This window comes from Ambystoma mexicanum, chromosome 8, assembly GCF_040938575.1.
Source record: "Ambystoma mexicanum isolate Mex_15411 chromosome 8, UKY_AmexF1_1, whole genome shotgun sequence".
In the NCBI taxonomy this organism is placed as follows: domain Eukaryota; kingdom Metazoa; phylum Chordata; class Amphibia; order Caudata; family Ambystomatidae; genus Ambystoma; species Ambystoma mexicanum.
The window spans coordinates 1,428,145,219-1,428,171,630 of NC_090929.1; the positions used below are offsets into that span (position 1 = coordinate 1,428,145,219).

General features: G+C 45.2%; 1 protein-coding gene across 2 annotated transcripts in view; it reads left to right on the forward strand.

Moving 5' to 3' along the window:
• MMS19 (MMS19 homolog, cytosolic iron-sulfur assembly component) overlaps positions 1–26,412 on the forward strand; it is a 1,998,114-nt gene that overhangs the window by 1,395,518 nt on the left and 576,184 nt on the right. For both annotated transcript variants that reach the window (XM_069611573.1, XM_069611574.1), the window contains exons 20-21: positions 19,942–20,041; positions 20,402–20,504. In XM_069611573.1, coding sequence (XP_069467674.1) covers positions 19,942–20,041; positions 20,402–20,504 — 203 coding nt within the window. The remainder of the gene's footprint in view (positions 1–19,941; positions 20,042–20,401; positions 20,505–26,412) is intronic.

The window sequence follows — 26,412 nt, forward strand, 5'->3', positions numbered from 1 at the left end:
AGAAGGTCAAGGCGGCCAGCCCAGTCCAGAAGGTTAAGGGGTTATTATTACCTTGTAGCAATCTTTAGAAAGGGAGGCCTGGTGGACACGGTACCTTAAAGTGGTGAGAACGCTCCAGCGGGGGCAGTTGTTCCTGGCAGCGGATGCAAGTCGGTGCTTCGTCCGGGGGAAGGGAGGATCTCGTCGGGGAGGAAGACAGGAGTCTGTTGCACTGCCAGGGAAGAAACCAGCCGCAGAGTTCTCAGGTAAAAGGAGCGGTCCTTTTATTCGCTGTCCAGTGGTAAATGGCTATCCCGTTGCCGGGGTGCTTGGAACGGGCAATTCGACCACAAGACGGCCTGGGATGCGAAGAGAAGAAGGTAAACTGGTTGTGCCCACCAGTCAGGGGAAGAAGCCTCTCCAGCCGGGAGATCTTCTCTGTCGTCGGGAAGTGGTGAGTCGGTTCCGCAGGGCTCCACCGGTGGTGTCGTCGTGGCTGGTCAGCTCTGCTTCTCCCTCGTCGGATTCTCAGGTCCTGTGACAACTTCTGAAGTTCCAGTCCCCAAAGCCCTGCTTTTATGCAGCACACCCCCATTCACTCAGCCTAGCTGTCAATAAAACATGCTAAGTGGTGAGCCGGCCGGCTCACCACTTGGGCCAATCACACAAGAGTGCGACTTGAGTTACCAAGGTAACTCAGTCCAGGGTGCCTAAACCCCCTCCCATAGCCCCTGTGATACCCAGACAGAGTGGCACCACTTTTGGAGGCTTCTGTGGAGAAGCCCGCCAAAAAGTGGAACAAAGGGCTCGACTTGGGTTGGAGTCACAGAAGAGAACACAAACACCATTTTAGAATCGAGTCCTGGCAAAAAATACCAACCGGCGAATTAATAAATTAATAAACCAGCGGTATGTTCGAGGCTATGAGAATTAAATAATTAAAGTTGGTAGCCTCGAACATTGGGAAAATCCCATAGGGATATATTCGCGGTCGAATATAAAAAGTAGTTTCCACTGCCACCAGCCAAAACTCGATCATGGGGGACGGAGACGTGCCCCCTCGACTAACAGGCCCCGGGGTGATCGAATTGTCCCGACCAGTACGTCCACAATATGATGGTTTGTACTGGTTTCTGTTCATAATTTGGGACTAGTAAAGCCAATGGTGACTTTACATGCCCTGGGAGACAGTAGTCAGTCCCAGGGTATGGAGTCTATGGTGGGGTGTCACTATGACACCCCTGTGTTACTGCACAGAGGGTGCTGTGTAACACACATAGGAAAAACACATGAGACCCTATGGAGTAAAGGACCCCATAGCCCATAAAACACATAACCAGTCAAAGGAACACCATAAATCATGTCCAAGAGTGGAAGAAAAAGAGTCTCACTCTTGGCAGGAGAAAAAAAAAACTCCAGAAATCCAGCAAAGCTGCTGAGGCACTTACTAGTTTAGGAAATTCAGCCTAAAGAGAGAATTCTCCCTAACACCGGTGTGTGCACATTGGGTACCAGAGACGGAGTTGTCTGGCGCTACATGGGCGCGTGTCCGAGGTCACTAACTGGTACGCCTCTCCTGAACAAAAAGACGATATTGAGCAAAAAGGGGAAGGAAAATACCAGGACCAAGAGGCCATAGGGAAGGCTGACGTGAGGTTTCAAGGTGGTCATACCAAGGTCACGCAAAACCCCTTGTACAATCGAAAATCCTTGACACATTGTAAAAGAGATTAACATTTGTGAGACTGTAAACCTGACTGAGGGAATTGTGAGTCAGGCGTTTGCGCCCCAGCGGAGGGGCATGCCTTCTTAGTTGAGCAGACGTTTGACACATTTGCTCCCATTCCGGTCATCCCGTTGGTCCTCAGGAGGTTGAAAATGATGCCTAATTCTGATCGCTCTGGATTATGGACGAAGAATGTCCACGTAACAGTCTTCTTTAGTCTTCTTTTGGAGGGATATCCAATTGTCCCAGTCAGAAGGTGGGGTATTTGACCTGAACCCAAGGTCTTTGTCTCCATACTCGACCTTTGAGAGGCCGAAGGTATGATGGCTGTGATTTTCCATATGACCCTGTGTAGGTGCCACTGGCTGCATGCAGGCCCACTACGAGGTCCATTTATTCACACAGATCGTGGAACCTCGAGTGATGGTGTAGAGAGAGAAGTGCACCTCCACTTTTGTGCCTCACTTTGGTGGTGATTAAGTTTTTGCTGTCTCTAGCTAAATGGGGATTTCAAGAATATTTTGACCTACCTTTCTTTATTCAAGAAGTCCCTGGTAAAAGGTTTTTGTTTTCAACACCCCGGTTGCTCAATTTCTTAAGGGGCTTGTAAATGTGTTTCCTCCGGGCCAATCTTTGGTTCGACTTGATCCTGTTCTTTTCTTTCTTGATTGTGGCACCTTTCGAACCTTTACATTTCATTTTGATTCAACTCCTCGCACTGAAGACAGTGTTTTTAGTGGCCATCACACCAGCTGGCCTTGTGAGAGGCAAACATTGTATTGTAAAGCACCTTTTCTCCAGTTTTTCAAGGAGTTTACGCTCGGGGTTAGGTCATATTTTTTGCCAAAGGTTGTATCAGAGTTTCATCTTAACTACAAAATTGAACTACCCGTTTTGTTCCACCACCTCATCCCTCAAAAGGAGAGGAGAGGCTCCATAGGTTGGACCTGACTAGGGTGCTCAGTTACTGTGTGACCAGCACAGAGTCCTGTCCAGTGCCCATGAGCATGGGAACGTGTCGTAGAGCCATACTACACCCCCTGTTGAGATTTTCAGAGAACAGCTGGCACTGGAGGATATCTATGGGAGGGGAATACAAACAAAGAACATTAGAGGCAAGTCATGTTCCTTCTACTCCCTAGGTTGTTTCAAGCTTCCTGAACCAACTTTTTGGGAGCAGTCACTGTGAGCACCCACCTCTTGACCCTGTGTTGGTGGGTTCTTCTTGATACATACCCCCAGTGGTTTCCGGGGTCGGTTATTAAAGCTTTTCGCAGACGGGCTTGGACTGATTTTTCCCTTTTGGCTTCCATTGAAGGTTTTCGTTCTGTGGTGCATCTCCTATCAGGGCTACTGATTCTCTGACATGCTTCCAGAGCTCTTCCTAACAGTCTACTCCTTCATCCTCTGGGATTGTTGGCCACCAAATACACACTGCACCTGTGGAGTACAACTGAGATCTCGGTTTTCCCCTTACACACAGATCTGCCTATTGACTGTCCCATTGACTTCTATGGGGAACATTCTAATCACCTGAAACTCTTGCAAAGTGACTGCGGGTACTTACCTGACCCTGGATACCTTTCCTGCATATATCTTTGGTCCAGTGAATTTTACACAGAATTTCACCAATGTATGTGTCTTGCTTTTCGTTGGGGACGTATAGTGCGATGATGGTATATATCTGCCCCCTGATCCAGCCCTTGAGGCCTAAGTATCTCCCCTCCGGATCTCCAAGGAGGTGCTTTTACCGGATTCTCAGCTCTCTATTAAACAAAATAACTACTACCTTTATCTTCCTCCCACCATAGGCATAGTATTGCTGGGGGAACACTTTATGTGACATTCTTCTTTCATCTTCTGGGAGGAGGTGCGTTTCTTGTAAAATCCCTACCGATACATGGAGTTCTAATAACCTCCCCAATATCACACGACACTTCATTGGGGAATTCAGCCTTTGCACATTCAGAGTTACAATTATTGCCTCATCCATAAGGGAATGTTCTGTGGTGTATGCTGCCCTTGATTCTTGCCCTTAAGCCTCCTTGATTGTTTCTCTACTGGGATGTTAACTTTCAAACTCCTACTTTGAACCCATTTCTACTCCTCCCTTTTCCTTGTTTCCAACTCCCTTTCCTCCTGCCCTTTATCCCTCCCCCTCACTTCCTCCTCTCCCCTTGTCCATATGTGGTCAGGACTCTCCCTGGCTTCCGACCAGGGCGTTGGACCACACTCTCTCGCAATCTGCCTTACCACCCGGATATTACCATATCCAGAGTTCATTTCCAAGATGCGTCTCCGTCCACCTCCACCCCGGCTTACATTCTTTTGTCTTGCAACCTTACTTCCCTCTTTGGGAGCCATCTCAATGAGGTCACTAATCAGGTGTCGTACGTGACATCATGCCTCCATCCAGTTCTATCTGTTTGCTTGTCAGGGCCCGTCAGTGCAGAGACTCAGTCTTTCCTCCTTTTTCCGGTCGTCCATTCCCACGGGTTGGCTGAGTCATTTGCAGGGCTTTGCTGCAGATTGCATTCCGCTTGGTTCTGGTCCTGTTCTATGTGTAGTAATGTCAGCCCTTCTTCACATGTGCTAATTTGTTGTTTCTTACCTTCCCAAGTAAAGATTAGGCCAAAAGGATAGGCCGATTAATACTTTATCCGATTAGCCATCAGGGCCTTTGTTACTGGCTGCATTAGCCTTCTCTTGTGGAGAGTTGAGAGGGCCAAGTCTCGGTAGAGCTGGACGCGATTTCCGTTAATCGTCAGGTCTGTGTGCGACCTGGCTGCGCTCAAGATGTCGTCTTTTTGTGTAAATGAGGAACAGGCCAACAATACGTCTGTAGGTCCCGCCCCCGGCTCTTTCTTTTTAGGACTGACTCGATGTATTCTATCGAACCGGATTTCTTCTGGTTGGGTATTGCTAATTAGACTGCTGAAGCATTGTTGCATTGTGTCCCTCAGGTCCCCATCCAGTATCGACTCCGCCAGACCTTTGATCCTGATGTTAGATCTGCGCAATCTGTTTTCCAAATCTTCAGCCTGTAGCTCTACCCACTTTTTCCAGCAGGATGCTGCTTTGTTTGGCTTCTTCTGCCATGCTGGAGAGACCGTTCTCAACCATATCCACTCTTTCCCCCAGTTCATTAATCTCTTTTGTGACCTCTTGTAATGCCAGTTTCAGTTCCTCCTTCATCTGCCCCATTTGGACCTGAAACATGCTCGTCATTCTTGCCTGCATTCTTTTCAGGCAGTCCAGTAGTTCCTCCTTGTCCGTTGTCATGGTGACTGATGTTTTAATGTTCTCCGGTTCTGTGGTTGTCTGGGTGTGGGTGGTGTCGCCCTCTGTCTGTTTCACTTTCCAGCACCTCTCAATTTATCCCTCTGGATGCCTCTGTGCCCCTTTGGCTTTCACTGTGGCACTTCTGGATTTTACCCATGGCATCAGGGGTCTCTGGGCTGGGCTGAGCTTGTTGGTGCAGGCGTTCTCCTCTTTATCTCTGTATTCAACCAGTCATGTGATAATATAGAGGCAATGAGCCCTGTAGTTCCCTTTACTGGTCACTGCCAATCCCCTCCTTAATGGTTTCCCACACTTTGTTCTTCCAGAAACCCTTTCGGATTATTTCCCTCCATGGTCTTACTTGAATCTGCACATTGAAATTTGGAATAGTGCTTCTCCCCTCACAGGACATATTTTCGTTGCTGATTTCCTTATCCCCCTTGCATCAGAGGGCCACCAGTCAGCTCAGGGCCCGCGCCTTATTACATCAGACTGTCAATGTCTGTGTCCTAACGCAGCAGAAGGGGGTCGGGGGGCTGTGCCTTTATCCCTTCGGCTCTTCCTCCCTCTACGTCGCTGTCGTCGCAAAGTTCTACCGCTGTTTTAAGTTGGCCAGTATCAACAGACTCCGGGTTCTCTACCTCACTGTCCATGTTTACTCCTGTGGGGCTTGGATTACCGGGTTCCACGCATGATCAGTCCTGTTCACGGCTTCTGAGTGGGGTTGATGCAGGAGCCTTTAGATGTACGTTCTTAACCACTCTGCTAGGAAATACTATATTTCTTCCCCTGTGTAGGTTCTATTTTCAGCCACAAAGTGCATATTCCGCTGGGGTTTTCTTTTATTATTGGGCGCTTGAGCTGTGAGGTTCTGTCCTATCTCTTCTCGGTGCTTATTAGGCGGTCTCCGTCAGGAAGCTCCCGCGTAGCTGCATACAGACCATGCGTGGTCAGACGGCAGCCCCTGTTCTGCTCCGACCTTAACCTGTGTCGTCTGCTTCTCCCCCAGAGCACTGGTTCCTGCTTCCCCAGGCTGGATCGCCGGACCCGTCGGCGTAAACCTGTGAGAGCTCTGGTGCTGGAATTGTGGGAAATGCTTGCCTCTACACCTGCAGTCGACCGAAAGCTAACAAAGAAACTTTGCCGTGCTCCCTCGGGTCCAGCCTTTTTGTCCACCATGCCTCTCCTGAGAGCTTAATGGTTCAGGCGTAGACTTCGAATTTAAAGACATTCATCTTTCCTTCTCTGCCATCTGCCAGAAAGAGTACGAGACTGGATGCCTTGCGAAAGAAGGAGTTTGCCTTCTGTGTGATTAGCTCCTCCTGCATCCTGGCAAAGTTATTGTTTGGTCTTTGGGCCACAGTGGCCAATGCAGAAGTCCACATCCCTGACAGGACATGAGAAAAGGATTTTTTGCCATTGTACAAGATGGCAGAGAGGCTTCCTGTCAGATCCTTCAATTGGGACTTGACACAGCTGCCTGTGTTGAGCATTCCATGCCCACAAACACGCTGGTATGATGTCACTCTTGGATGAGGACAATGGCTTTGTGCAGGATATGCAGTCAATGCTTCTGTACGTGCCCTGTTTGGGGCCAAGGCCAAGAAGCCCTGCAACGGTTTCAGTTCTCCAAAGTAACAGTCTTTGCATCTGCTCATACAGCAACCCGCCGTTCCATTCACAAGGGGTTGTGGTTTTTCCGTTCCTCCTCCTATGCCCCCAGGGAAGAGGTCTGTCTGCCCTGGAATACTGCAAGGCGGACCCTTCCCAAGAGAAAGAGACAGAGCTGCCCCTATGAGTGGAATAGGAGCAGCCACTGTCCCTGCAGCCGCCCATGGTGCAAAACCTCTGAAACACTTTGCCACATGTCCCCTGTGGGAGGGAGAATTTCCATGTTCAGCATGGAATGGCCTTGAACCATGTCCGATACTTGGACCTTACAAGGTCTTTCAGCAGGGTTACTGCCTCCCTTTCATTCACATCCTCTGGACGACTTTCCTTACACCATCACGTGGCCCCGGGACACCGTCCTCTTGGAGGAGGTCCGTCAGCTTCTCTCGATGGCACAATAGAACTGCTACCGTACTCAGAGCGAGGCAAGGAGTGATATTCAACTTGTTTTCTGGTTTTCGAAAGAAAAACGGAAGCTTGCGTCCAATACTGGATCTCGGGCTTCTGAATTTGTAACTGCAAAAGGACATATTTCAAGATGGTAACTCTAGTTCAGATCCTTCAGACTCTTGATCTGCAGGACTGATTGGTATCACTTGACCTTGAGGGTGCCTACTTTCCCTTGCCCATTCACCTGAAGCACAGGAATTATCAGAACTTTGTTGTGGGTCATCATCAGTCCTGCCGTTCGGTCTTTCTTCAGCACACAGGGTTTCCACCAAGCTGCTGGCATTCGTAGGGGCTCATGTCTTCAACTACATGGACGACTGGCTTGCTGGACCAGGCATTGGCACATTTGCTTTGCAAGTACACCAAGCCTGCTGCATAGCTTGGACTTTTCCCAGAACTTCACAAAGTCCCATATTGCACTGTCCCAGTTACTTCTGAACATCGGGGTTGTCTTAGACATTCGCCTCGGCAGAGCCTTTCTACTCAAGGGCAAGTGCTGGGGCCCAAATATTTTCTAGCACTCCTGCGACACTGTGGTTGGGCAGTTGCTGCTCTCCACAGTGTCGACATAATTAGGGTTACACCACAGCTTGCACCTGCTCATTGTGGTTGATGGATGCACTGACTAGCACCACTCGCTTAATAATTAAAGTGAGTTTGAGACAATCGGTGCAGGGGCTCAAAAATAAGTACCAGGGCTGGGCCCTGTCAAACGCCTCTGCAAATTAAGCACTGGGTACATCTCCTCCAATCCCAGGGGCAAGTTCCTACCTCAGCCATTCTTTGTCTCCTGGGTCTCATGGCCTTGTGCATTCTGGTGGTTCCAGAGGCATGACTGTGTATGAGGTTGCTTCAGTAGCTGCTAAGTTGCCAGTGGTTGCAGTTTCAGGGTTACATGTCGGATCTTCAGCAGGTATCGAGTTTGGTTGCTTGAGACCTTGCTTGGCAGTCCTCCAGGGACAACCTACTGAAAGGCTTGTTATTCCGTCAATTCTTTCCACAGGTGGCAGTAGCCACGGATGTGTCCGATTGGGGTGCTCCCTTATTGGACCCGACTGTGGCCTTTGAGTCTCTGGAGCACATTTATCAGGCTGGGCTGGTAGCCTTCCGCCCCTCTATGAAGGGGATATGTGTGCTGATCCTTTTGGACAACATAGTGGCTATGCACTACCTCAACAGTCTGGGTAGTGTAGGGTCCTTACCTCTTAGCACAGAAGCAATGGGACTGTGGTTCTGGGCTCTGGAGAATGATGGCCACTCATCTGGCCAGAAGAGAGAATGTCACAGCAGATGCCTTGAACATAGACATAGACTTTTGCCTCCCACTAATGGGAGCTCTGCCAGGAATTTCTTTTAGAAGATGTTATCCTGCTGCGGGATCTCTTTGCTTCCAATGTGAACAGGAAGTGGAAGTAATTCTGCTCCAGGGATTTTCCTAGCTCTGGGGGACACCTTGGCAGTAGACTGGACTTAAGACGACATTTATGCGTTCCCGCTGATCCTCATCATTCTGCTTATTCTTAGAAGATTGCGCCTGTTTGGACTTACGTTGATGTTAGCCGGAGTTGCTGGCCATGTCCATATTCCCTGCCTGGCACTTTGCAAAAAGAGTGGCTCTGCTCTTCCAGTCGGAGGGACAGGACCTCCACCCAAACCTTCATGCTTGGTTGCTGAGAGGCTGACATACAAAGAATGGGACTTGTTGGACGGCATCCTAAATGTACCTCTCAGCTCGAAGGTTCGCCACAAAGTCAATTTATTCATGTAGATGGCGTCAACTAATTCTTGGCTTGATGTTGGGAGATGGATCTGGACCCTGTGTCCTGCAGGGTTCGAAATGAAGACTGGAAAAGCAGGAGCTAAAAGCAGCACTGAAATGCTAGACCAAATAACCTGTTCTCTGGGAAGGTGCCTAGTCTGGCCTAAACCGTGAGGTGAAGCTGTGCCTGTGATTAGGCAGAAACATGTGTCTGGGTTGCTGTTGGTACTTGTGTTCAGAGCAGAATTGCGTAGCATTTCAGTGTTGGAATGCCCGTGGGTGGGACCACTCTGATATGCAACTGGATATTTCTCCTCTATGAAAGGTACAGTGAGCTAAAACGTGGTTGTAGACCCTCCTGTGTGGGCACCTTCCCAGAAAACAGGTTATTTGGCCGTGTTTGTTCTCGGTAGAGGGGCTCCCAGACCTTTTTCTTTTTTTACTATAATAAAGTACACTGCTACCAGTCTGAAAAAGTACAACTGTTTGGGTCAAGGCACTGACCCATGTAGTCTTAAGGACACTGTTGTGGTAACGTACACTATTGTGGTCCAAAGAGCGGATGGAACAGGTATAAAATGACCCTCCTCTGTGAGATGGTCCTCATGGTATATCGGGCCACTAAGGACAGATTCTGTGATTGACACCTGTGAGGGGTCAGAAATGTAAATCCAACACCTCACTTGCCCTACTCTCAGGGATTTCCCTACCTAAATGAACTAAGGAAAAACACTCCACACTTAAACATAAATATAAACGAGCACGTATATGGCAATTCGTAAAGTAAAAACGTATATTTGTAACACCTTTAAATTCTATGTTCATAACCTGGGTGAATTTTTCCTTCCGCTGTTTTTAAGTCAGTCAACCCAAAACAAGAAAATCTGAGGTTCAAACAGGGTTCCATCAGAGTTTTTGACAAAGTCTATTTTGTTGAAGAAAAACACCCAAAACTTCACAAAACTTCTTTCTCCACCAGGAAGTATATTTCACAAAGTTCCTTAAACAGTATGTAGTGTTTCTATTGCAGTACCACGTAACACAATAACTTCTTGACTCCGAAAATATCACAGTGCTTCCTTTTTGGCACCATGAAATACACCAACTTCCTCTACGACTCTTTTCACAGTGTTTTTCTCTTGGCACCATGAAACACAGGTTTTTCCTCGCAGTGCTTTTCTCTTGGCACCATGAAACACCACTTCTTCTTCTACCGGGGTGACCCACTCTCGGTCTTCTACTACTTCTCCTGTCTGGTCGACTCTCTTGCCAAACCTACTCTTCTTCGGTCTGGTCCACTCTCCTGCCTGACCTAACTCCTTCAGATGTACACCATACAGTTTACACTGCTCTGCTTTTCCAATAAACGTATGGAATTTCCTGGCATCCTTTCTTTCCTCCCAATACTGTGGCTTCTGCAGGCAGCATGCTTTCTTCTGCCACCTCCTCCTGCCCCAGCAAGTACTTCTGCTGCTACAACTGCTACTACATCTCCAACCACGTCTGCTTCTTCTAGCCTGCACCTGAAGGAGCTTTTTAAGCCTCTCAGCCTCCCTCAGGTGTGGGCTGTTAAGCCTAATTGCCTGACCTTTAGGCCTGTACTGCTCTTCAGCCCTCTTCTTCATCCCAATATTCTTGGGATTATGGTACTTAGAGTCCCAAGCAACGAAATCTGCAAATAGTAATTTACCACTTTTAACTTCAGAACTATTATGTTTATACACTTTTACAAATATGTCATAATGTTTTGCCACAGAAGGGAAAGGCGGTTCATTCATGCCTCCATTTACATATTTCCTTTCTCCATAGCTTTGGGAGTAAGGGGGATGTTTGACCACATCAGGTTTAACAGGGTCCTCCTTAGGTGGGGGAATCTAAGGATGTTGTACTCCCTTTTCCCATATTTCTAAACTCAATATGCGGGCCAGACACATTATAATAGCAATAAGCCATTGTATGATTTTCAAAGGAGAATACTGTGTCCCATCCTACGGGATCCCTTCACCTCCCTGGGCCGTGTCTCCTCCCAGGTGATCCTCCCACAGTACACCACCCCCAATGTCAGGATCAGGAAGCACCTGCCTTCCCTTGGGCGCCTGGGGGGAGACTTTAGGCAAGGGTACAGTGAGGGATCTATAGGATTCATCACACTGCTCTTGTGTCAAGATCTACATTTTCTGTGCAGGCTATTTGAGTGGTAGATATTCTAGGATTCGAATCTTTTAGAGGAAGTCCTTAATATAATGTTGCTGCATGTGACGTTGCCACTGAGGAAATAAGTTTTTCCGGTGCATTTGCTTATTGGCATACAAATACCTTGTCCCTCTTGCCTCCTTCTGTGCACTCTATAGCTTGACTAATTTCTACTGGCTGCTTACGCTGGCTTATTCAATCTCATCTAATGTTTGATTCATTTTTCTTTTTTATTCTTTTGTCATATTTAAAAGTTTTGTTAGAGTTGCAATACCCAATATTTATTTCACTAACCAGTCGTATCATAAATAGATAAGCAACAGGGCTTTTATTCTTGGACAAGTGGTTTGATTTTTGTTTGTAAAGCTGTGTTTAACGTTTCCTGTGGCTAACCATCCTCAATTCTTAATTCTGGGTTTTTGTATTCGGGACTTTGCTTTTTGTCAGTCATCTTGAAGATACGTCCACAGCATTGGGTGTGTTCTCTTTGAATTGTTGGCAATTGTAACAATTTCCTTGGGCACAGTTCAATTTGTGTAGCTTTTCATGTGCACAGCTCTTGCTCTTTTTTATATCGGTTCTACTTCTTTTTGCGGCATAGGTTTGAGCAGATTCATGATCATGTCTGCAGCGATTAGGTCTGGTGTGGATTCATTCTGAATTAATCTTTGCCTAACATTGTAATGGGATATTCTAGTCTCTTCTTAAATGTTTAGCATCTTAATCTGTGTTATATTTGTTTTGACTCCGGTTTGGCAACAATTTTCAATTTAGGAATGCTGATAGTGAAGTTCAGTTCTTGATCGTTGTATATGGAATTCCTCTGTTTGATGCCCTTAGGCTTGCTTGGTATATTGATCATTTGTTTTGGTTCCACTGAGTTTTTGCAGTTTCAGTACATTTTCTCTTGATATATTATTTGAACTAAAGTAAGTTTATGTTCTATTTCTGATTTGGGATTTTCAAATTTGACATTAACACAATGTACAATGTAATCAAGGAATTTCTTTAGATTCATTGATTATATGTTTTTATTCAGCAGCTATATTTTGGAGTTTTGATGTTGGCATGCATTCTCATTTACCATAAGCATGGTTGTTTTTTTAAATTAATTTAATGTCACATGTTGCTATTCAATTTCTATTCCGTTCGCATTGATTTTCTTTTATTGCTACAGGTGTTTAGGATCTGTTTCATTTCAAGTCTCTTCACATTGAGGGAGCACTAAAAGGCACACAGCGCATTTTGTTCATATGCCTATTACTCATGTTTAGCCCATGGACAATTGAAGGCATGATTGTTTAAACAGTTGCCACAGAAATGTTGGTGTTGTACCAAACCTGTGGATAAAACCAAGGTCTCTGGATTCCACGTTTAGCATTCTAGCCATTCATCCACATCTCATCTACTCCTTAATGTTAGCTTAAAGTTTGTAATATTTTAATGGCATAATGCAGGGGCCGAAATTAAGATTTCAAAAGTAGGGGCTAAAAGCAGGTTCTGGGAATCCAGCATTAACTAGTCACCAGGGGCTACCATTGGGGAACGAGGAGCTACTACACAGCGTACCGCAAATCTAACTTCTGCATAAGATGCAAACATATCATTTTGGACATTATTTATGACCCTTTCAGATTGATCAGATCATACAAGACTCGGAAGGATAGCTTAGGGGCAACATGCTCGCCTTGGAATCAAGAAGACATGGAGCACCACAGGTTCAATCCCTGGGTCCACGCTTAGAAACCTCTGGGTCTTAAGCGCGTTATAAATAACCTATCACATCATACAAACCCAAATGCTTTGTCCGATGAAAGAGCTTCTAATGACAAGGCATCAGATTGTATAGCTCTAAATGATCAAACATGTTAGTTAATATATCTTCGCGCTCAGTCAATCAAATAATGTAGTTCTACACACATGGTGTGTGATCTCCCTTCTGTGGTCTCGTGCAGAAGGGATGTTACCTAGCAGTTTGTGCCGTACTGCCCTTTTTGGGGTGGGACCAAGCCTGATTTGCATATAGCCTTTCCCCTTTCTGTAATGGTTCAGCAGGCAAAGAACGATGACCTGGAGGGTTGCTAAGAGCAATTGCCAGAGGTTTAATATTGATTCTAAACCTTCCAGCCGTCACCTCGTCTCGGGAGGATAGCTCAGGGGTAACGTGCTCGCCTTGGAAGCAAGACAACACGGAGCAACACAGGTTCGATCCCCGGGTCCGCGCTTAGAAACCTCTGGGTATTAAGCGCATTATAAATAACCAATCATATCATATATCATATATCACCTGTTTGTTCCAGCTCTAAACACACGGAAATCCTTTCTGAAATCTTGCAACAATCGGATCACATGTCTCTAAATCAAGCCTTTTAGGCCATAAAGGCCTAATCGCTCAACTATTTGAATGGTACGGCTTTACTGAGCTCCGCTCCCAAGTCGTAGCATTTTGGGATGATGTACGGAGTATTGGTGTGGAATTAAGGATTTATTCCATTATAGGAATAATGGGAATTTCTGTGACTTCTCTGGTTTTGTTCACTTGGCTTGTAGATTCAGATGATCTGCACTGCTCTTAATTTACTTCAATTTATGAAGTGCATACACCTAAACGATGTACATAATTACAAAGTGACATGAGCAAAAATAGGGGGCAAAGATGGTTACATTCTTGGTGTGCTGGAAATACACAGGTTTTAAGAGATTTTCAGAAAGGTTACTGGAGAGACAGTGTATCAAATAAGGGAGAGAATTTCATAGCATGGAGCGAGAAGGGCGAATGAACTGAAACAAGATTTGGAGAACAAGGGAGGTAGAGCAAGGCAATTAAAAGGATAAGAATGAAGAGGGTAAGCGGGGATTACACAGAAACAAAAAGATAGATATGTCGGAGCAAGGCTGCAAACACATGAAGACAATACACAAGAAGCGAAGAAGGAGGTAAGCTGAGAAGAGCCAACAGAGAAAATCTGGCGAGAGAGAGGCTTGGAATAATAGTAAGCCGAAATAGCAGATGAATAGTACAATAAAAGACACACTGTAGCACAGTCAGGGCATAGGCTGGGAGGCTGTTTAGAAGCAACGGATACCCAAGGTGAGGAAAGATCTGAGTGAGATCAAGTGTCTTTTTGGATGAAAAAGAAAGAAAAGGACAAATGTTACCAATATTGTAGAGTTGATAGCGAAAGGAATGAGCAAGAGTAGAGATGTGGGAAGTGAAGGAGAGTCAGTATCTAAAGAGAACACCAAGATTATGAGCAGAAAACAAAAGATGGTTGGAGCAAAATGAATAGGGTTATGGAGAGAGGGATAGGGTATTAGAAGAGAATTGCTGTCTTAAATGTTATTTCTCTGTTCTATCCTCTGGCATATTTCATGACCTTCTTGCATGGTTCGTTCGAGGTTCCTTGTAAATTGTTAATAGAGGCCAGGTTTGGTGTGTTCTTGTTTCTTCTCTTTGGATAATGCAGCAGCACGTTCTTGGTGGTTCCACTTCCTGGATGTGCTCATGGCTTGCTCTGATCCTGCTTCCTCAGAATGCATTCTTGACCTCTCGGTCTGGCTCTTCATCCCAAGTTCAGCTGCGCATCTCTCTGATGGCAGGGCACTTGCTCCAAGCGGGACAGGGACTAAGTAGTACTTCTCCCTGAGAGCAGGGTATTCTCCTTCAGCAGCTGAGAGCATTCCGCCTGCTCGAGGCAAAGATTCCTGAAGTCATTGAAATGTTTTCTGCAGGCTGTCTTGGGAGCAGCGTCACCTGGGTTCCTGAGCAGCTGACTGACTGGTTCCGATTTATGTAGCAAACTAAGTTATTCAAAAGGGAACAACTTTGAAATGTTGTCATTCAGTTTTGTTTCTGTCGACATTTGCTAGGAAATATTATTGGAGACAATCCCTATTAGTAATTGTTTTTATATTTGCATAGATTTTTTTTTTAAAGTACATTGATTTGTTATTTATATAGCGCTTACACCTAAGCGCTGTACATAGAACATATTTAAATACATTTGTTTTTTTAAACACTTTATTTTCCACAACACGGACACACACCATGGCATCATCAAATGAAGATACAAATAAGTAGCTGCATAACATGTATTCAGTCGGTGCATTAACCAATTGCGGTGATGCATAGATTTGTCATCTCAACTGAAGTTGGTATTCATTTGTCAACCTCACAAGGTTGAAAGGCTGAGTTGGCCTTGCCGGCAGTCAAACCTGCTACCAGCAGATCACATACAGATCGCAGCAGCGAGTGCTCAACCCGCTGAGCTATCTTACTGGTTATAATTAATCTTGGATTGTTCATAGACAGGGAGATGGTTAGTCTTTTTTCCATTGCTCTTGTTTACCCTCTTTGGATCCCAATCTTGGTATGTCTAATCTGCCTATCGTGTGCTGCAGATCTAGTTTGGTATGCCACACATTTGCTTGGTTTGTTACGTCGCATGGAACCCTGCGCTCCTGGCTCCTGTGCTACTCCCCCCGACGATGCACTCTGGTTTGGCTGATGACCACGAGATCTGCCTTTGCAGCTGCTCCATTTTATTGCTCTGTCCATCATTTTGTCCAGCCTTTCATCAGGCTCCCAGGCACCTTGTTGCAATCTAAAGTGCTAACCATACACCCTAGAGTGTCGGAGCATAGAAGTCTACATATATCTTAAAACACACTATGATAAAACCTATATTGGAAAGCAACCTGATTAAAAACAAAATAATATCTGGATACCACATTTTACAAGTAACGTCTGAAAGTCAAGTGTTAAGCCATTTGTGTGTAGTGTCCCGAATGGAACAGACACCCTACTTTAGAACTCCTACATTTGAAACAATTGCAGCAACGATAACCTAAAGTGGGGGTGCCTTTTTTTTGTATAGATCTTACATAGGCCTTATAAAGTTACGAAGCACACCATCACTTTGATACTAAGTTTTATCTGTCAATAATTTTCCTAGGAATTAGGGTTTGACAATGTTCAAGGTAACTCACTTGGATTACTTTTAGGATACTTTGCAATAGTACTCACAATTCTCAGATCAGAAATAATCCTAGTCCTAGAATCTGCAGTAGGTTCATATTCTATGTAAGGTTGGTTTGCTGTGTAGGCACGGGGCAGATACCAGTCCTAGTCATCCAAGAAGAAGACCGAATAACTGGACTCAGATTCCACCAGCAAAAGCAAGGACCAAGTAGCCAAGGGAATTAATATTATACTCATAGGAAATAACTTGGACCTTGGGGCCTCTAAAAAAGAGTATTCACTCCATCCTATTTAATGCCAGCTAAAAATATAAAACTACCACCTCAGATAAATGGGGTCTGTTGAAGACAAATGTTGGTCACTGCCGGTCAGGTTGCAGGAATTGGGGGTGCAGGCATCCATTTCAGTGTTTGAGTTTTGTCAACGTCTAGGTCAATATTGTCACACAAAACCCTTATAAAATAAATATATACATTCCCCCATAGAAGAAATTCAATAGCTTTTGATTCAGTGACTAGTGAAAAAACGGGTAAGTACTCATATGCATAGAAATAGAAAGCACTCTTTAGACTATTCACAGAACAGCTCCCCTAGCTCTTCTAACGTCCAACCCTGAGATGGTTTGGGGCCTTGTGCCCAAGAGTCACCAGTCCCAAAGCAGATACTTTTCAGGTAGGTATGTAGAGATTTGCAGCACAAGTGGTTCAAATTAATAAAATCAAAAGGTTAGATTAAAGTTCAGGTAAGTACTCAACTCGGTCCCAACACTCTAAGTAAGGCCTAGGCATGGGTCTTTAACCCAGGTTCCACCACCAAAGGACAGGTAAGAGTGAGTTAGGGTCAGGACTTTACATCTTGTTACCCTATGAGTGACAGGAGCAAACAGCAACAAGTATGTTCACTTACCCCCAGCTCAGAATTCTCTGGAGACCACTTGTGGAGGTTCCAGAATCAGTTGCAGACTTGTTCTTCTGTCTTGGCTCCTTTCGTCACGGTCGTCTAGATAGCTGTTACTTTTGGTTGCAGGATTTAGTTTCGGCCAGTCACGGTGCTTAGGAATTTGTTCCAGACACCTTACAGTAGATGGAGACTTCTGCAGGTCAGATGTCAAGGGACACCTCTAGGACCCGAATACTACAAGTTGCAGCAGAGGTCACCACAGTCAGGTGGCGACAGGTGATCTTCCAGCGGTGAACACAGGAGCATTTCCAGCACATCTTCCCTTGGAGTGAGACGACTGAAAATGCAGGAGTAGGTTACTTGTGGCACAAACTGAAGATCTGCAAAGTTCCAAAGCTCTGCTCAGATTGATGACCACTGCATTGATGTAGCTCAAGAGAGAGCTGGTCAGTCCACAGGTTGGTTATGGGACTTTTCTGAAGGCTCATCATGCACGCTTCCTCGAGCAGGAACTAGACTGGTTGATCCCACCGGTTTAGGGGTGGAAGCACCAAGGAAGGCCTTCTTGAGATCCAGCCAGAGGAGGAGTGCTTTACCGGGATAACACTTGTCGATGCTGGTCAGCTTCAGGGGTCGTCCTATGGTCTTCAGCAGATGCACTTCTTCGTAGATGTCTTGGTTCCAACGATGATCTGTTGCACAGTTGCAGGAGCCCACCTTTTATCCAGGATTCAGACTGGACGCAATCTAAAGCCTGCCAAAGGTAAGGACCTGCACCATTCAACAGCCTGTAGCTATCCAATCATGGATAGCCACTGACCACCACATCTGCCCACACTGACATTCAGTTACCAGAGATGTGGATTGGGACTACACAGCCCCACTCACTTCCCCTGGTCACACACAGTAACTTACCCTTAGCCCCTGCAAGCCCACAGTTTTTTTTTCCACAAAAGGGATTCCATACAAGGCATTTCCTGACCTTAGAATGCACAAAGAAGGTCAAAATAACAATATGGACAAAGAATAAACAAAAAACTACGTGGCACAGCCATCATAGGGTGCTAGCCACCTTTGGAAGCTGTTCACGATAAATGCGAAAGTGCGCAAGTAAAATGTCACAAAAATGGTACAAATGTCCCAGCTGCCATCAGCTTGTCTTAGGTACATTGTAGAATTAACCCAATAGCCAGTATACAAAGCATGTAAGGATACAACGTTTCCTAATTGCATTTCACTTTAATGTTTTGTGTGCAATTGCAATAATACAAGAATTCACAAAGAGAGACATAGTCTTGGGGACTATTCAGTTTCCCATAAGTAAAAGGCAACGGCAGTAAGGCAGAATGCTTTACGTAGCTCCAAAAAGTCAGGGCAGGGTTCAAAACAATCAAAAAGAAGTCCTTGCGAGTAAAGCAGCAAAAAGAAAATCTTTCCTAACAGGTTTGATGACAAGCAGCAGCAATGTGATCCCTGTCGCATGACAAGGATGCCTGTGATGTTTTCAGCCCAAGGGCTAGACTAGGTTGGTGCCACAGAGGATGCAAGCCAGAAACAGGACAGCAAGAAGGACTTGTGACCAGTCGGGACCACTCATCTAAGGGAAGAAGGTACCAGGGTGTAGATCTCCCCTGTCGATGAAGTTTCATCTTTGCAGAGGGTGGCTCATCCAGTGAAGGTTCCAGCAGCAGTCCTCTGGCATCCCCAATCTGTCTATTCTTCTTTGGAACTTGGGTCCTGTGGTTGACTGACAGTTTCCAGATGGTACCCAGTCATTTTACTGAAAAAAGTTTACAGAGGTAAATTTTACCGACAGAATACCGAAATTCAATTATATATGGGGGTGGGGTTTAAAACAGAAGTAAACTGGGAGGATTGGGGGTGAACCCCCTCACAACCCCCCCACCCCCCAAAAAAGTCTGTATTTATTTTTGGTTACATTTACCTCGGTAAAAAAGGCTTCAGTAAAATGACAGTAAACCATTCCAGATCCCTCTCATATTATGAAATCATAAGCTGAGTTCACCCCCAGCTCTCCAATAGAAGGACCTGCACCATTTAATCCGTGGGTGACTACACTCCCGTACAGCAAGCTCCCACAGCAACAACCGTGACATCACTCTTGCAGGAATATGTGTTGGAAGGTCCTCCATCCCCTTCCCAGTTTCCGCCAGTTCCCTCACAGAGGGCATATTCTAAGCTTTTTGGAAGAACTCAGCGAAAATGTATGACAATATATGAACCTTTAAAACCCTAGTCAGGTGGAATGTCAACCACGCCAGACAACAAAAGGCAGCTCTTAAAATGTGCGATTTAGCCATTTTGGACCTCCATTGTGGTAAAATGGCTTCCTCATAGTACAAATGTATGGAGGCGTTGTAGTGCACGCCAAAATGGTTAAAAGCAGTACCACTGCTACCAGCCTCCAAGTGCTGTACTTGAAAGTGTAACAGATGTACAAAAAATAAATTTAAGTGAGACCTTTAACTGCACTATTCGCCATAAAGAAGCTAATAGTGCTACCTAAGGAAGGATTTAAATGGAGGACAGAAGTCCCCGCGCACTTGTAGCCGTAAAGACTGACCAGTGCCACCAGAGCAAGTGAGCTAAGCTAGAGAGAGTGGCTATAAAAGACATCAATCTAAATAAAATCAGTCCTGGATCACACTAACCATCTGCAGATCGGCTCTATGTCCCATACTGAATGTTTGATGGAGAAACTGCAAAAAAGTAAACATTTCCTATCAATTTACATCTGAGATCTGTTTGCAGTCTGGCCTCACTGTTTCAAATCCATGCACTTGAATCCTTCTGTGATTGGGTAATTTTAAAAAAGTCTCTTCAGTGCTTTGAAAGAAGAGGAATTCTACATGAAAAGGCTATAGAACGGTTGATATTATTCTTGGTATTGGATTTTGAGGTCTATAACAAAATGCTTGAATAGATTGATGGAGGCATTGTAGAATTTGTTTTCAATGTGATCTCTTTGCATTCTTCCAGTAAAAGAATCAAACTTGATGATTTGCCTCCTTTTGGAAGAGAGTATCCTGACAGCCATGGTGCCAATCATAAGCACAGTCAGCAGTCACCTGAGCCCCGAGTGAGTATGGCCACTAAGCATAATGGTAGTCTACTTGGTATTTTAGGACCCACAAGAAAAATGGAGAAGGAAAGTACACTGAACATGATAGGAGGATGTATTAACACGGCATAAATGATTAGGAGGCGGCTGGCCCCTGCGCAGCGTAAACCAGACACATTTTGAGAATTTAGAGGTACCATGTTGAGACCATCAGATATAAAACACATAGGAGACACTAAAAAAAAATCCCTGAAGTGCCAGCACACCCATTAGGTGACTGAGGTGTAAAAATGTAGTGCCAAAGATAATGATTGCAACAAGGATGTGGAAAATATGATGTATTTGACCTGTTTTTTATTTTGTTTCTTTCAACTTCAGTTTAGCAGCTCCAAGTGTCTTGCAGATTGTAAATCTTTTCCTGGATGGAGATGTTTCATTCTTTCAAGATAACCACTTCCCCTGTCAATTCCAACCGTTCCAGGTAAACTGTGTGATGTACTTTACTTCTGGTCACAAATGTGGGGTTTTATCTGTGGTCCTGCTCATGCTGCCACATCTTGTGTTTTTTGTCACAACAAGTTTGATGCTTCAAATTTAAAGGATCAATTACCTGGTCTCTATCTGATATTATAATGCTGCAGAGTATTTCACTCCTCCCCATTGAATTATGTGGTAATCCTTCGGTTCCCCAGGAGGGAGACCCTTTTCATGAGGTCATTTGTACTTTTTTTTTTTGTTGGATGTATTTTTTTCTATGGTAAGGCATTCAATGGTATTACGTTCGATGCAATTACTAGATACCATTTTTACCATTTTTGTGATATTGTACTTGTGCACTTTTGCATTTACGGCAAATGGCTACTAAAGGTGGCTAGAACCATAAGATGTCTGTGCCACCAGATTTTTCGCTTGGCCTTGGCCATATTGTTTTTTGGACTTCTTAGGTCAGGACGCGGGCTAAGGGGGGTGTGTGTGTGCGCCTTTTCAGGTCAGGACGCGGACTGTGTCTGTGTTTGTGCGAGAGAAGACGGATGGGATTGTCTAGTCCCAATCCACATCTCTATTGCCAAAAAGTATGTTTCTGTCATGGTCTACACTAAGAACCCCCGGGATCCGATGGGGCCCCCCGCAGTCATAGACTCCCATAAGGACTTATCAAGCCCCAAGGGAGTGTCCCAGAGCCTCTTGGACTCAGTCCTGGTCCCAGTGGCGCAAAGGTCATAAGATGGGATGAAGCACGTGAAACTACTTGCTCAGCCTAGTGAGGCTGAGCCTTTCAGCTTTCTCTGGGTGTGGTTGAGGGACTATTTTACTTGAAGAACAGGGTGTGGTAAAGGGACTACTTTACCTGGAACTACTTGCAAGGCTATTTAAGCCACACCCTGCAGGCAGAACACGCTTTGCATTATTCTGCACTCCTGCAGCATAACACTCACCGGGTCTGTCCTGTCCTCGAACTTCTACAGCCACGCCCGTTCAGAATTTCATCCATCGGTGCCTAGAAGGAGAAAGGCAAGAGAAAACAAAGTCAGTACAACAGCAAAGTCTTACCTGCAGCATCCTTCCTTCGGTTGCTTCTTCAGCCGTTTCCGGACCTCCGCATCAGCTGAAGGGAAGGTATTCGTTCAGGCTGCAAGACGCACTCGGGTTCAGCATTCTTCCGGAGCATCTTCGGAGCGGTTCTTCCATTCTTCATTCCGACGCTGCGCCGCTTCTGCAAAAAGAAGAAGAAACAGGTTAGTCACGCACGGAAGGGAACACCAGTATTTTATACTTACAGCGCCTCACTCTTGCGCTTCAACTCACCTGAAGGAACTCTGCTCTGCATCTTAAAACTACTTGAATCTCCATTCGAAATCCATTCGAGGCCGCGCCTGAAAGAAAAGACAAAGACAGATCAAAAGGGGTTGAGGCGAAATTAAGACTTTAAACACCTATACCAAGCAGTTATTGGTATAGAGACTTGTCTGTTTTACCCAGCTCTCCAAGACTCGGCAACCAGTCATCGGATCAGTGAAGTAACTCGATCCTGGGAAAGACTGTATTAAACGCGCTCCTGCTAGATTGCAGGACGGAGAGTCTACCTTACAAAATTCTAAGGTGAGATCAAGAGGAGTAGGGTATCGGGTGGTGGAGGAGGTGGGTCCAATTCAACCCCACTCAGTGGCTCATATCTTATTTCGATCTTGCAGACAAACGCCTCGTGAGGGTGATGACAAGGGAGAAGTCACAGCAGCATCATCAACTGTGCAGTACCACGCTAGTGCAGACGACATTCGTGCAGCCACGTGCTACGCCCCCGTGAAGACCAGGTGAGCGTGACAGTTTCTGGGCAGATGAGGTGACCATTGGCTATCCATGATAGGATAGCCACCACTGTATGAATGGTATAGAGCCTTACCACTGGTGGGCTTGTTCCAAGCCTGAATCTTCGATAAAAGGAGGGCTCATCATCAGATCACCGTTGGAGCCAAGACTTTTACAAAGAAGAGCAGCCCGAAGATAACCTGCAGCTGACCAGAATTGACTCCAGTGTTGTCCCGGTGAAGAACTTCTGTCTCTGCCCGAGAGTGGTAACCTTCATTGGACCTGGTCTTCTTTGTGTCCCTGAGGTGTTCCATGGATCTCTCTCTCACAGACAGTTTTACGTGTGTAAGGCAAGATTGTATGCAGTACCCTACAACAACCCTGACCTCCTGGCAATAGGAACCCAACCTTTGGTATAAGTGTGTACTACACAGGTTGGTAGCGTGTTGAGCAGCCAGGCTGATCTCAAGAGGGGTCAATGTGAGCTGTAGTGTAGTTCCACAGAGATTCACAGTGACAAGTATTCAAATAAACTCTTACACAGAAGGTTTCTTGATTTAAACAATTATTAATTTATTTAACAATCAGTTCGAGTAAGCCTTCTTCAGAAGGGGGCAATATAATAGTAACACACACATACACTCCAAAATACACACACTTAATATTTCTAAATCGCGAAGTACCCATTTGGGATGGCACACAGACACTTTATACACCTTCAGGGGACTTCAGTAACTAGGACACTGTGGACATTAATATACCTCTGTTTGCATTTAGCATCAGACTTAGGAGTGAATCAAAAGAAAAAGGTTATTAGAATAGAACAAGTGATCTCACAAATATTCTGAAGCAGATAACTACTTTTGGTAACCCCCAATGCAACGTTAGTTAACCCCTTGCTCGAAGGAAGACAAAACACAAAGTCAGAGGGAAGAAGAGTCAGGAGCCAGGCTAAACCAAAGTCAATTGGGCAAAAGTCAAGGTGAGCTGAAGCACTTCTTATAGGTGAGTAAAAGTCTTGCACAATGTTTTAGAGGTCTTTGTGGAAAAGAAGAAATCAAAGCAGGGCCACAAGCTGTTTAGGCTTGTGAAGTAAAGAAGCTGTCGGCAACTCTACAGAGCAACCACAACACGTCTCAACAACAGAGAACAAGTTCAGTTACACGACAAGACATAAGTTCTCTTGGACTGTATAGTACCTTTTAAGTTGAAGAAAAGTGCAGCTGATGGCTTCTGTTCCTGTGCAGCTCTGCAGATCCTGGTGTTCCTGGGCCTCAGTCGTGGGGACAAAAGGGGGGACGTCTGGGGACTCCTGCACTGCAATGGGGCGGTCACCGACTGCAACCAGCAATCTTTAAACAAGTGGCACTTCGGTGTTTCTGCTCCTCTCATCTACTGCAAATAGCAGCACTGCGGTTTCTGTCTGTCGAGATGGGTTTTCCTTGCTTTTGGGGTCCAACACTCTGTCGAGGTGGCTCAGGCTCGGTCAGTCCTGCTTCCTGGGAGTCCAGAGGATCTTCCTGGAGCTCTTGGCCAGTTTAAAAGCAACACACACAATCTGGTGTTCCCCTCCCTGGCTATTCGGTTCCATCAGCAACTGCAGTGGAATTTCAACTGGCTCTGAGAGCAGGGCTTTTCTAGTCAAAATGAAATTGGAATTACAGCACAGCAGCAGGGCTTTACCGGGCAAACCAACGGTCCAGGAGTTGTAGCAGGCTTCCTCTTCAAGAAGTTCTTCGGATTCCTTCTGTGAAAACAAAAAGAAGATATCGAGGCTGAGTACCCCAAAAGGAAATACACCAAACGCGGGTTACTAAGGAAAATACAAAGATCTTTATTTTATACTGAACAGTTTCAAAGGACAAAGCAACAGATAACTATCGGCCCTCAGTACAACACAGCGAACTCCAGCTTGGTTCCCTGTGCTCAGTGAGTGGGACTGTACATTAGAATAGTCGCACTTTTTATACTCTCGAAATCATGATGTTCAGCTCGCCTACGAGTTAATATAAGTTAATACATCACGGATCTAGGGTTTGTGCCGAGTTCATACATCTATACATTTAGGGTTTACCTTTAATACATTCACTAACAAGTCATAATAGCAACAGTATGTCTTAGGATTTTTCGTAGAGCCTTCTCAAACAGTTTTATACAATGCAGTCAAACAAGTGTTCACATTTCCTTATTTAAATACATTGTGTTTAACATATGCTCGCGGATTAGCTCCGTTGGCGCAGGTAATCCTCTAAACACAGGTCAGCGAAGGACGACAAGGTCTCAGTTCATGACCCTAACATGTGGCATGCAGGCAAGTTACATATTAATTTGTACACAGAGGTCAAGATGGCCATGTTACATTCGGAATGACACTGTCCACCATCTTAGAACACAGGGTGACTTTAGAGGGAGAATCTAAAATGGTGGATAGACCTAAAATGGCGGTTTACATTGATCTAAGGTCAAGACCTTGCAACACGGATTTCTCCGCAAGTGGCTTATAAGCAGCTTGGCGTAGGCCAATATTCATACAGTAAAGGAGCATGATATGATTTTCCGTTCGACACTTCGTCCAGTGGTCGACTCTGCCTTCCAAGCCAAAAAGCCTTGCCTTTTCTGCAGGTTTCTCCCATTCATTCCAGCCTAGCTGTCAGTCACCCAGCGGGGTGGCTGTCTTTGCCGGACAGCCAGACGGCCAATCACCTTAAGAGTGCATTCCTGTCTCCTAGGAGACTAAGCACAGGGAGTTTCGGGCACCTTCCTCTCTTCCTGCCCCTGCCAGGGGCGGGCTTCACTTGTGAATCCCGCCAAAGGCAAAATGAAAAAAAGGACCAAACCTGGTTTGGCGCGCAGAGTAAATCTCAAGAAGGACCTTTCCACAAAGAAATGGCGAAAAAAGAAGACCGGGGCCATTTTGACAAAAATGGCACCCTTGGGTGCTTTACTGCAGCAGAGAACGCAGCCTGCGGTAAATGCACACCACAGTAGTTAAAAGTAAACCACTGCCACTAGCTGTTAATCGTGGAAAGGGTAACCTAAAAATGTTACATGATAAGCTAGACAAAGGGGATACTAAGTAACCCCTCCAACACCCTATTGTAAGATGGTGTGTGCTGGGTCTAGAACGTTTACAATGTAAGTGAAGTCAATTTCACTTCACTGCTCTTGGAAACATTAGTTTATCCAAGTGGAGGTATTTAAACCTTGGGAAATCTAAAAGACTTCCCTGTGCCACTGCACTGAAGGTGCTGTGTGACACAATGTAAAAAGAGGATGCCTATGGAGTTTGTCAGACTCCGCAACCAAAAGAAACACATAGTTCAAAATTACATCAAAATACATGAGTGTGAGTAAAAAGGCCACACTCTCTCCAGGCACACAATTAAAGTCCTAGAGTCCAGCAAAAGAGCCAGGGGTCTATAAGGCAGAGAGGAATTAGCACATTTTTGAGAATTCTCCCTAACAACGTGTTTGTTTGGGTCTTCAACTGGAAGCATTCTGGAACTGATTCCCAAGTACCGCGACCAACCAAAACTAAATCCTGTGAAGTAAGTATTTCTTCTGTCTAGACGACCCTTGCAGTACGAGCAAAGACAGAATAACAAGTCTGGAACCATACGCAAATGGGATCTGGAGAACTCTGAGCGAAGGTTATAAGTCTACATACCTGTTGCTTTCTCCCCTGTCTCTACTGATGCAACTAGTTCCTAGATTCCTGATCCTCCTAGTACTTTCATCTGCTTGGTGTGTAAACTAGCCTAATAAATAATTGTTGTTTTATATACATACTGTCTAACTAGACCACGTTCACACCCTCCCTCTGACTAGGCCTTGCCGCTCTGATACCTCACCTGGATTGGGTTTGACTAACCTCTGTGTCTTCCCCTTTTACCATTAAAGCGTGACCTCCCCCCAAGGGTTGATTTTGGAAATCTTTATTAACAGCCTATTTCGGGTATGAAAAACAAATCAAAATGATGGAACTTGGGTTTTATATAAACAGAACATGTAAAAGTTATCTTGCTTGAGAGTGGCTCATCTGTGAAAGTGTGAAAGTAAAAAAGAGATTTGTTTTCCAAGTG